The sequence below is a fragment of the Bactrocera tryoni genome, chromosome 3 (assembly GCF_016617805.1).
Source record: "Bactrocera tryoni isolate S06 chromosome 3, CSIRO_BtryS06_freeze2, whole genome shotgun sequence".
Classification (NCBI taxonomy): Eukaryota; Metazoa; Arthropoda; class Insecta; order Diptera; family Tephritidae; genus Bactrocera; species Bactrocera tryoni.
Genome location: NC_052501.1, coordinates 13,389,591 through 13,402,444, shown reverse-complemented (window position 1 = coordinate 13,402,444; position 12,854 = coordinate 13,389,591). Strand labels below are relative to the sequence as shown.

General features: G+C 37.9%; 1 protein-coding gene across 1 annotated transcript in view; it reads left to right on the top strand.

Moving 5' to 3' along the window:
- LOC120773100 (protein sax-3) overlaps window positions 1-12,854 on the top strand; it is a 111,224-nt gene that overhangs the window by 57,391 nt on the left and 40,979 nt on the right. Inside the window, exons 8-9 of the mRNA XM_040102071.1 lie at window positions 10-211; window positions 1,160-1,242. Of these exons, the coding sequence (XP_039958005.1) occupies window positions 10-211; window positions 1,160-1,242 (285 nt within the window). The remainder of the gene's footprint in view (window positions 1-9; window positions 212-1,159; window positions 1,243-12,854) is intronic.

Sequence of the window (12,854 nt, the reverse complement as noted above, 5' to 3'; positions counted from 1 at the left end):
TTGCTATAGGTTACCTCTGTGGATGACACCCCGCCTCCGATCATTCAAATTGGTCCCTCAAATCAAACGCTACCTAAAGGCAGTGTTGCCATGTTGCCATGTCGCGCAACAGGCAATCCAACACCACGTGTCAAGTGGTACAAGGATGGCACAATGCTGCAGAATGGCAATCGTTATACAATAGTGCAGGGTGGCTCGTTGCGTATCGATGGTGAGTAATGATGAAAAATTGTATTTATACCTGTTTCATTAAGTCTCAGTAGATAGAAATTTAAATGAAATATTGATTAAATACTGATTAAGAGTAGAAATAAATCTGCTTAATTTAATATGTACTTTATTAGCTAACACTTTCCTTCTATGTTACTTAAATTTTTTCATAAAAATTCAATTGATATTCAGACATAATAACAATATGGGACATAGCAACGGGTGTGCGTCTCGGCTAAAGACAAATTATGCGCACAAATGTAGGCAGCATTTTAGTTATTTTATTTCGTGCTAAAATAAAGCTTGCCAACTTTTAGGCTGTCTCCAAATAAGTGTATTTTTAATTGGCAAATATTTAAATCACTGCTCTATTAGTCATAAATAAAGTTTGCTGTTTACAAAAATAAGAAATTACAGTTTTCAACATTTGGAAATAAGTTTTAAAAAATATATATTTCATTGGCTAACACTTTTCTTTTTTTCCTGAGTTTTTTTTATGAAAATTGAGTTGATATTGAGATATAGTATAATAACCATATTGTATATAGCAATAGGTGCGCGTCTCGGATAAATACAAATTATGCGCACTAATGTAGGCAACGCTTTCGTTATTTTATTCCGTGTTTCGTTTGCATGCTAAAATAAAGCTTGCTTACATTTAGGGTGTCCTCAAACAAGTTTGGTAACGAAGTAACCCGTTTAGAGCTATTTTGGATGGGAAATACTTAAATCACAATTCTATTTATGTGTTAAATAAGGCTTACAGCTTACAGAAATAAAACATTTTAGTTTTAAACATTTGAAAAAAAGTTTCAAAAGCTTTCCTTTAATAGTAAAATCCAAATTTTGTAATAAAAAAATTCATATTTAAAATTAATTTCATTTTAAACATTGAAAATTTCAATAATAAAATAATTTAATTTTTCAAATAATTTTTCTTTCCTTTAAGACTTACAACAAAGTGACTCCGGCCTATTTACTTGCACCGCATCGTCAGAGAGTGGAGAGACCTCATGGTCAGCAACGTTAACGGTACGTTTCAATTTCTATTTATTATTTTACCAACTTTGTCACAAATAACTGCCAATATCACATTTTAAATATTTAAAGCTAATTACAACAAAAATATGGTATCCAACAACTAACACAAAAAAGCCACACAAAATTCACAAATTAAATATTTATCGGAATCAGCTGTCGTCGGCAAACAAAATATGCCACACGATATCCTAATAAGCTCGCCAAAATGAGCTTTTAATATAATATTTATTTAAAGGCTTCGCCTGTGTGTCACCACACTTTAAAATCTCGCCCAGCGCTCTTGACACCTTCGCACTCTGCGGCACATACGCACAGACACAAGGCTGCAGTTGTTGTCAGGCTCTCATAAATTCAATTTTATGGCATAATTGTCGCGCCATACCACAAAATGGCAATAACTGTAAATATGCACATGCTCACATGCACATATAGACACACAAACTAATTCACACATAAATATTACACATGTGTCCTCCATATATTTGCGCTTCAATTTGCCTTTCCACGGCCTGCGTCCATTCAAAATATTGCAACAAATACTCGCCATGGCACGTCCTATGTCCAATCACTGGCTAAGTGACCCAAGCGTGCCACAGCTGCGCAGCCACTTCATCTACTTTGCCCCCATTTTGGGCGGTCACTGTGGTTTGAGCGGACTTTTATGCCCGCTGCTGCTCGGCTCCTCGGCTGCTCGTATATTTAAATCCTCATTTTGCGAGCGTCCATGCAATCGCCCGACTCGCAGGCTTGTTAGCTTTCAGACAGGCTGGCAACCGAGCTAAAAGCAATAAATGTTTAAAATTAATTTGCTGTAAATGTTGTGTACTTTGAATTATGCACTTTAATTTTAAAAGTGGTCGTGGCCTCAGCTAGCGTAGGATATACATACAGTGATGAAGAAGAAAGTGAGTGCGGGCGCAGGAGTGTGAGAACGGAGCGCGCATGCAAAATATAGCAGCATTAATTACCGCGCTGTAATTTATAGGCTATTAAGTTTACCCGTGTAAATATTGTATAAATGTCCCGGCTGAGGTATATTTATGCAAATACAATCAATCGATAGCGGCACAATGAAGTTAGTAAAAAGGATGCGAATATTTAGTTGTGGAGAATTAATATGTATTAGTAATTGAGTTCATTAGGAGCTTTTTCATATTTTTTCCTTTTTACTTGGCAGGCTTGTTGTGTAGGATATTTATACTGAAATATGGCTTTAGTATAAATTGAAATCGATGATTTATGGTAGGAGAATATTAAATAAGGGCGGTTGGCGAGAGTGTGGTTAATATTGTATTAGAGGAATATTTTATAGGTTTGGAAAGTAAGTAGCGTGAGAATGAAGTATATGCATAATTTCATAAATAGCAGTTCAGTCGCTTTCTTCATAGGTGGATTGGAAAAAACTGCCTTATCTAATGTATTGTTCAAAGATTTTTCAATGGACGTTTTTTTCTGCTATAGACAACTTCATTCTAAAATTACAGAAAAACAAGAAAAAACGTTAACTTCGGTTGCACCGAAGCTATATACCCTTCACAGGTGCATTTCTGTTAGTAACTATGCGTTCAGTTTGTATAGAAGCTATATGCTATAGTTAACCGATCTGATAAATTTCTTCGGATATTACATTCTTGCCTTAGGAAATAACATATACCAAATTTCGTGAATATATCTTGTCAAATGTGAAAGTTTTCCATACAAGCATTTGATTCCGAGATCGTTCAGTTTGTATGGCAGCTATATGTTATAGTGGTCCGATATCTGCCGTTCCGACAAATGAGCAGCTCCTTGAAGAGAAAATGACGTTTGCAAAATTTCAAAACGATATCTTAAAAACTGAGGGACTAGTTCGTATATATACAGACAGACAGACGGTCAGAGAGACGGACATGGCTAAATCGACTCAGCTCGACATACTGATCATTTATATACATATATACTTTATAGGGTCTCCGACGATTCCTTCTGGGTGTTACAAACTTCGTGACAAACTGAATATACCCTGTTCAGGGTATAATTAAAAGCTGATCTTAAATTAATTGTTCTCATTGTCCTCTTTTTAGGTTTCAAAGTCTTCCAATACTTTTAAGCTTCCACATTATAAAGAATGATTCATTTCGATGTTCCCTACTTTTTTAAAGAAAAATCACAGAGACTTCAAATTTAATGGGGATTGTTTATTATCATTCGAATAAACATTCTTTGGTATTTATTTTTTGAAAACTACCTTTTTCAAATGTTGGCTGCGATTACGTCTCAGTTGGTCCATCCGTTGAGTTCAATCTTCGATGACTCGCCCTAGCGTTTCCACTAGTAACTGGCGAATGCCACACGTGATGTTTTGCTCCAAAGCCTGAATCGAAGCGGGATTATTCGCATAGACTTAAGACTTTACATATCCACACAGGAAAACTTTTACCGGTGATATCACACAATCTTAGAGGCCAATCGACCGGTCCAAAACGTGAAATTACTTGTCCACCGAAGTTTTCTCTCAATAAATCGATTGATTGATAAGATGTGTGGGAAGTGGAGCCGGCTTGTTGGAACCAATGGTGTCTCAGATCACGAGCTTGAATTTCAGGCATCAAATATTCGGTTATCATGGCGCAGTAAGGTTACGTTCTCATCGACATCAATTTAGAAGAAACATGGACCGATGATTCCACCGAAGCTCACAAACGACGCCAATGCGTTGGTTCTCTAGGTAAAATGGCAGCTTTTGAATCTCTTCGGGTTGCTCTTCGCTCAAAGGCAACAATTTTGCATACCCATAGAGCCAGAAATGGTTATCATCACTGAATAAAATTTGGCTAGAAAACATCGGATCTTCTGGGAACTTTTCAACTTAGGAAGCTCTTGCACAAGTATTTTGTATGCTTTTAATTTAAGATCTCGATGTAAAATGCGCCAAGTCGTTCCATAAGTCAGTCCGAGCTGCTGCAAACGGCGCCGAATCGACTCTCCACGGTCTTAGTGAACTTAGATCACCCGTTAGCCCCCTTTTCGTACCCAGTGAATTTTTTTATTGACAAACCTGGAGAGGTCTATAAGAGGACGACGGCTACGCTACGACTGAAGAGATAAAAACTGCATCGAAGGAGGAGCTAAACAAGATTACATAATATTATTTTTTAAGTGCTTTGAGGGTTGTAAAAAACGCTGCCAGAAGTGTAATATATCTGACGGTGATCCTTGAAGGGGAAAAATAGATATTCATAAATAAATAAAAACTTTCTTAAGAAATTGAAAATTTGCAATACTGTTAGGGAAAGCTTCGTAGTTATGGACAATCAATATTTATTAGGTCGCCCGCTTGTGTACAGATGAAGTCCGAAAATGGTTCGGCGTGTGACTAAATTGTGAAGAAACTTCTTTAGAACCTCATATTTATTCAGACTGTTAATGGAACTTTCAATACCATTCCAGTTTTGTTGAGTAACTTAAGGATTAAGCTCTTTATTCTTCAGTAATTTGGGCAGTTTTGAGTTTGATACACAACACTTTTCATTGCAGCAATGCAGTTTGGCGCAAGCATGATTATTAGATAATATCTTGAGAAGCACATCTTTTCAGCACTAATTCCATTTGGAAGAATCATCAGTACTAAAACTATTTCCTCGAACGCATGAGCTATTAAAACTACTGCGTGCAACATTAACTTTAGGTACCGCAAGTGATTTTAAGCACCAAAAATTAGAGAGAATTGTGCCCAAAGCATAAATGCTAAATCTCTGCGCATCAATGAGTTTTCGTCAAAATTTACAGCCGTTTGTTGCGCCACCAAATATTTAATTGTGCATAATTCCGCACAAACAACAACAGCAGCAACAACATACCAATGCACACGAAAATGCGTCAGCACAGCAACAAAAATGCGCGGCGCTGAGCGATGAAAATATTTTAATTTGCATTTTCTTGATGCGAAATTTGCAAAATTTACTGACGCACAAATAAATTCAGCGGAAAATCGCTGAGCCGAAAGCGATAAAGTTGTGCAAAAACTGCAAAACAAATGTGGCAATGTTGAGCGATGGCAGGGAAGTGATTGAGGCATGCTACCGCCGCATGTCGGTGGCAAGCAGCGCTAACTGGCGAACAGCAAGTGGCAAGTTGTGTGTGGCGCATATGTGTGTATGTCTAATATGCCATGTAAGTGCGTGAGTAATAAGTGGGATTAGTGCGTATGCTTGTGCAACGCGCTCGTAAGTGGCATTTGTGGCATGTGGCGCAAAAATACTCACTTTATACGCCCTGCGTTTGGCAAATCAAATTTTTATGATGCATACCGCAAAAGTTCTAAAGCAGTTGCAAATATTTTATGTACTCGTATGCGTGGCAAACATACAAGCACCTACATATACATATATATACCTATGTGTGTGTTGCAGATGTGAATATGCAGCTTGTAATACACATGTTAAGCGCGCTGCTAAACAAATGACGCTAATTTCATGCGGAGCAACAAAAGCCCATAGCTATTGTTGTTGTAATTGTTTTTCCTTTTTTTCCTTAATATTTGTTCACTCTGCTCCACTCGATATTCCATGAATCTGCGCATACTTTTAGTTAGCTGCGCGCATAGTTTGGCAAGTATTGCCAACATCAAAGTGCAAAGTAATAAAGTTTTTAAGGAAGAGCATAACTTTGCTTGGGTGCAATTTTGAAGATGATCTGCATGAATTAAGCCTGATGAGAGCATGGCGGTGAGTCATGGCAGAAATGAGTTGAAGCGGTTGATTGCTAGAAAATATATACACACATTTATGTATATACATATATATTTATATTAGGGTGGGTCATGACAAATCATTTTTTTGTTTGGTACTCTGAGAAATGGGCATCTCGATGAAAATCTGTCCGCCCAGAGCAGAAGTGTTTTCGTCCATTCAGACAACATGACCTAGCCAGCGGTCTTTTAATTCGTACAGCTCATCGTTCCATCGAATGCGATATTCGTCGTGGCCAACGAGCAAAGGACCATAAATCTTTCGCAGAACCTTTATCTCGAAAACTCGCAACGTCGACTCATCAGTTGTTGTCATTGGCCAAGATTCTGCACCATATATCAGGACGGGAATTTTGAGGGACTTATAAGTTTGGTTTTTGTTCGTCGAGAGTGGACTTTACTTCTCAATTGCCTACTCAGTCCGAAGTAGCACCTGTTGGCAAGAGTTATTCTGCGTTGGATTTCCAGGCAGACATTGTTAGTGGTGTTTATGCCAATATTCGAAACTCTTTACAACTTCAAAGTTATGACTGTCAACAGTGACGTGGGAGGCAAGTCGCGAGTGCGACAACTGTTTGTTTGATGACAGAAGATATTTCGTCTTGCCTCGTTCATTGTCAGACTCATTTGCTTTGCTTCCTTGTCCAGTCTGGAGAAAGCAGAACTAACGGCGCGGGTGTTGAGGCCGATGATATAAATATTATCGGCATACGCCAGCAGCTGTACACTCTTATAAACGATTTTACCTGCTCGATTACGTTTTGCAGCTCGAATTATTTTCTCCAGCAGCAGATTGAAGAAGTCGCACGATAGGGAGTCGCCTTATCTTAAACCTAGTTTGGTATCGAACGGCTCGGAGAGGTCCTTTCCGATTCTGACGGAGCTTTCGGTATTGCTCAAAGTCAGGTCACACAGCCGTATTAGTTTTGCGGGGATACCAAATTCAGACATCGCGGCATAGAGGCAGTTCCTTTTCGTGCTGTCGAAAGCAGCTTTGAAATCGACGAAGAGATGGTGTGTGTCGATTCTTATTTCACGGGTATTTTCCAAGATTTGGCTCATGGTGAATATCTGGTCGATTGTTGATTTGCCAGGTCTAAAGCCACACTGATAAGGTCCAATCAGTTTGTTGACGGTGAGCTTTAATCTTTCACACAATACCCTCGATAGAACCTTATACGCGATGTTTAGGAGACTTATCCCAAGGTAGTTGGCGCAGATTGTGGGGTCTCCCTTTTTATGTATTGGGCAGAGCACACTTAAATTCCAATCGTAGGACATGCTTTCGTCCGACCATGTTTTACAGAGAAGCCGATGCATGCTCCTTATCAGTTCTTCGCCGCCGTTTTTGAATAGCTCGGCCGGCAATCCATCGGCTCCCGCCGCTTTGTTGTTTTTCAGGTGGGAAATTGTTATTGGAACTTCTTCATGGTCGGGCAATGGAACGTCTGCTCCATCGTCATCGATTGGGGAATCGGGTTCGCCTTCTCCTGGCGTTAATGTATGAGAACTACAATGGTCAAAATTTTTCGAATACGTTTTACCTTTGTTCGCATGCTGCGGTCATTAAAGAAATGAGGTTTTGAAAGTATTATTTAAGCACATGATTTATGAAAAAGTATATGTTGCATAGGTTTTCCAAATTGGAGGCAGGAAGGCAAAATATTATGATTTTTATTTATATTATTTCATTAAAAATAGGAAACTCAATACTGATGCCATTTATTAAACGCGTATATTTAAAGAGTCAAAGGATGTTTTCGCAAAGCAATTGCATTTCATAAAAAGTAAAACAAGTCATCACACATACATACATACATTGTAATAATATTTGGCAATGAAATATCGCAAAGCTTTGGGGCAAACACAGCGATGAATGGACGTTGGCAAGTATATAAATGCATTTCGCAGAAAAAAATATACATACATACACAAATGCACACAAAAATATGAATATGTATGTATTTACATATATACCTGCGAATACACCACAGTGTGTGATAAGCAATTTAATGATCGGCGGCAATTTAATCGAAATTTGTTTACTTGCTTACTGCGTGCTGTTGCAACAATTTTGATTGCCGCGCACGTTGTTGCATACATAATATGTGCATAGTTGTTGTTGTAAAAATCAGCGCGCAATGAATGAAGCGCAATTTTTCAAGCAATTTCGTTGCAGCTGGGAAGAGATGAGGCAAACAGTTCAATTTTTTTTAATTTTGCTTTTCGCGATATTTTGTCTTTTTAATTTTTGGTTTTATGGAAATCAATTTTATTTTGGCTTTCATTTTTTAACTGCTGACCGAAGGGCAATCAATTAATTTCAATTTTTTCGCTGTTTTACAAATGTAAAAAGTTGGCCTGCAAATGATTGATGGCCGGCATAAAATATGGCGAAAAAATGCCCGCGACAGGCGGAGGAGTCAAAGAGTAAACGACCAAAAATTCATAAAAATGTAAAAATATTGAAAAAGGAACTTGGGCAAATGCAGTTGAATATTAAAATGCAGCCGGCATAAGTTTGCCGTCGGCGAGATGAGCGCCGATTCCGCTGTGTTTGTGTGTGCGATTGATATGAGTGCAATGTAGCAGTGTGTGGCGCAAATGGTTGTTTGTGTATTGGGAGGCAGGTGGCAAGGTTGTAGCTCGTTGTTTGGCGGAATGGGATTCAATTTTTTGCAAATGAATGTGGTGTATGATTCTTTTTGGACTTTTTGTGATTTTTTCATATTTTTTTGATCTTTTTGTAATTTTTTCCATTTTTTTTTTTTAATTTTTTTACTTTCCCTCACTTTTTTGCAATTTTCACTGCATTTACCGCTCACTGCCCGCGCATAAATTACAATAAAATGAGGCTGCAAAAATTAAACCACAAACCAAATAAAGTGGCAGCAAAGCGTTGCAAGTTATTGTGGTTTGAGGAGGGCTTTCGGCAGCTGAGACGCGCGCGGACAACGAAGAGAGCTATACACAGAACTGATAAAAGGGCAATCAGGCAGGCGTTGGTGGGTCATAATGGAGCATAAATCGAGAAATATATACATATTTACATATATAAAAATTATATGTATGCAACATCATATATGTATGTATGTAAGTTACATGCAGGTTTGTCACCTTCATCAGCGCCCGCGTGTGCTCTCGTCAAGCCCACTAAATTGTTTTATGCAAATTGAGTTGAAAATTGTGGCCGTGCAACACAATACCTATAACTAGCAACAGCAGCGGCTATTAAAAAGTGCCACTGTTGCAACAGCAGCCTTTCCAAGCAGGAATTCTAAATATGAAGAAACAAAAAAAAATTAAATAAAATAAAATTATGCGCAATTACGCGTCATTTAGAGCGACAAAGCGCTGCACAGTGGGCTGTGGCACGCAAAAAAAGTTGGTAAAAAAACTGAGAAATAACAAAAAAAAGCTTTTACAAACACACAAGCGCGCCCAAATAGTTATTATTAGTTGCGCGCGCATTTTTTACTTGCCACTATTTTTTGTTGCAACAATTTTACGCGCATGTTTTTGCTGCCGCTGGAATATTAATAAAAATGCAAATTTTATTAGTAAATTATGACGTCTCAGCGATAAGTGCGATCGATTGTGAGAAGCGCGCGTAGCCACTTGCCGCATAAAAATGCTGGCACACGCACAAACAAACATTGAGTTGTGCAGCTAAATTGCTGCTTCGCGAAGTTGATGATTTTCGAGAAAAGCACTTTTGATGCACAAAGTGCATGGCTACACAAAGTGGCGCGTAAAATCACGCACAAACGCATGCAACATAACTGTCACTGATTGCTGATAGTTTCCGCGCCGTTTGACCCACACAAAGGCACACATAGGTGCATTAAATGTAGAGAGGCAGCTGGGGGCATTTGGCAGCGCGGCATATAAAATGCGCAATTTATGTGACACTCGCTGTGCCACAACGCAATTGTCACGTAAATGTGGCATAAAGGTTTTGTAAATGTTGCTGCTGTTGCCTTAAGGCCAAATAGTTTGTGAGAAGATGACGGAAATTTTGTTGCTTTTCAAAAATCTGCTATTTTTTTCTTATTTTCTGCACTTTGTCCTGCCAAAATTTATGGCGTGCGAAAATGTTGACATTTGCCCAGATAAGAGGCGTGTAAGTGGCATAAAACATGGAAATTATGTTGTGCGTCAGGCGCGTCTTGACAGTTATTCCGACGGCGACACCTTAAAATCATGTTTTCTGCCATTTGCTTACAAAGTGTGACCATATGTTTGAATGTGTGTGGGGATTAGTGACGCTCTGCTTGTGTTTAGCGCTGCTTTAGGGAACTTACATTATTATTTTTTAACACTAAAAAGGTGTTTTATGCTAATTCTGGGTGGTGTTATTGATTTGTTTACCACATTTGGGTAGCTGTTACTTCGAAAAAATATTTCAGTTACTATAAATCATGTTATTTGTCGCATACAAAGTTTTCGTTAGTGTTACATTCTTAGAAATGGTTGGCAATGCTTTCAAGATGAAGGCTAAATACTTAGTTAAACAAGTAAGGAAGAGCTAAGTTCGGGTATAAACGAACATTTGATACTCCTGCAACTTGCTAGCTACAAAGCCAGGGAAGTAACTTCAGGTACATAAGGTTTGTTTTTTATGTGGGGTCTAAGGTGAATTTTCCCCTGATTTTATTCATTCTAAGTACAAATATGCACCGTTTTAAGAAAAACCCGTTCACTTATTTTCATTGCGGTATAAAATCACTCGAAAGTTCAAAACTCTTTATATATGGTGTGTGAAGGGAAGTAATGACCCGGTTCAAACCATTTGTAGCACACAGACATACTACTGTCAGGAAAGGATTCTCTATGAATTTCAATTACATATCTCACACATTGACCGATATTTTCGGTAAAAAGTTAACTATAGGCACTGGGGCTCAGATAATCGGTATCTAGGGCGGACAGACAGTCACCCGGTTTGCAACTAGTTTTGTTATCTTGATCATATATATGCTATATATAACCCTATATCTATCTCGCTTAACTGAAACATATAACCATTAGGTGAACAAAAATATTATATTCTGTAGAAGTTGGTCTTCAATGACGAGTGTTCCGTTATAAACTTTAATCAAAGTTAGCATAAATAAATAAAAAAAACTATATATATATGTATATAGTATATGTTGTATCCATAAGATGCTTCAAAGCACATTATAAAGTTTCTTTACCTAATAACCATCCGAATTTGAATTGAAAATGCTGCTGGAAATAGCCCAAAAGATGTCCATTTTGTGATCTTGAAATAATTTCCCTGATAGCTTGTTTAAGTGACAAGACATAATATAAACCAATATTAGCGGTTCGCAAGCAATACCATCTAATCAATTTTGACCCCGACTAAAAAAAATACTACAATTTCACGTATTTTAATACACATCTCTATTATCGCCTACAAAAAGGGCACTTTTTGGAGCCAATGCAAGCCATCACATAATTTTCCAACAGTCCGTACAGTGGTCCAAGGCCTCTGCGGGGATGGCCGTCAGCAAATTTTTCAATTTCGACTCATGTTTAGAGCACCATGCGTTAGCTTCTTGGACATAAATAAACAACAAAGCCGCGTTTCATCAGCAGTAAGGATACATTGGCTAAATGTAAGGTCCTCTAATATGTGGTTATGTGTGTCTTTTGCAACATATACTCGGCATGACTCGACTCGATTTTGCAAAAGATTTAAGTATTTTAATATGAGTTCATACCCAGAAAAGTAACCAAAATATTACATATATGTTGTGTTGATCCAAAACCAATGTTGAAATCCTCTGATGCCAACACAAGGATGATTCAAGTTTCACATAAATTAATCTAATTATGTTAGATCTTGATTAATCGGTTTATTTATTTAAAATTTGCGTTCTTGGCTTAAGGTCGTACTTTGTATAAAGTAGATATAACAGATGTACGATTTAGCAACAAAATATTTTTATTGGGTCTTTCGTATTTTGTCAATAGCTGTCGTTGCAGTCGTATATCTCCAGTGCTACCAATCTCATTGTGTTATATTTGTATATAATGTTGGAAAGGTGAGATTTTAGGCTTCAGTAAAAAAAATTAATTCGGGGAAGTTGAAAAACAGTTACAGCTGTTCAAAAATGAGTGCAAATTAGGAAGAAATTCGCTATATTTTGAAATTTTTATCTATAAAAGGGAAGAATGCCACGCAAGCCACCAATGGAATTTGTGAAGTTTACGAAGGTGATGCTGTATCAGTTCTTGTTGCACAACAGTGATTCGCTCGCGTCAATTTTTCGAAATGAAATCCAACCATTTCAGAAGCGAATGGTAATAGCAGACGAAAAGTGGATCAAATACGACAATAATGTGCGAAAAAGATTATGGTCCAAGCGTCATGAAGCTAAACAATTAATCGCAAAGCCAGGATTGACGCCTCGAGCATAACCTGAGTGTTTGGTGTGATTGGAAAGGAATCATTCACAATGAGTTGCTACAGTCTGGTCGAACGATTGAAGATTGAATTCACATTTTGCTGTCAACAACTGATGAGATTGAAGCAAGCAATCGAAAAAAAACGGCCAGAACTGACCAACCGAAAGGGCTTCGTCTTCCATTAGGACAACGCTAGACAACACACATTTTTGATGACTCGGCAAAAACGGGAAGAGCTTTGCCGGGAAGTTGTGATGCATCCACCATATAGCCCTGATCTTGCACCATCGGACCACGATTTGTTTCGTTGGTGTTTGGAGTAAAGTTCACTTCAAGAGAAGCCTGTGAAAATTACTTGTCGCAGTTTTTCGCCGAGAAATCGGAAAAGTTTCACACTGATGGGATAATGTCTCTAGCAGAAAAATTATAAAAGTGGTCGAACAAAGTGGTATATTTT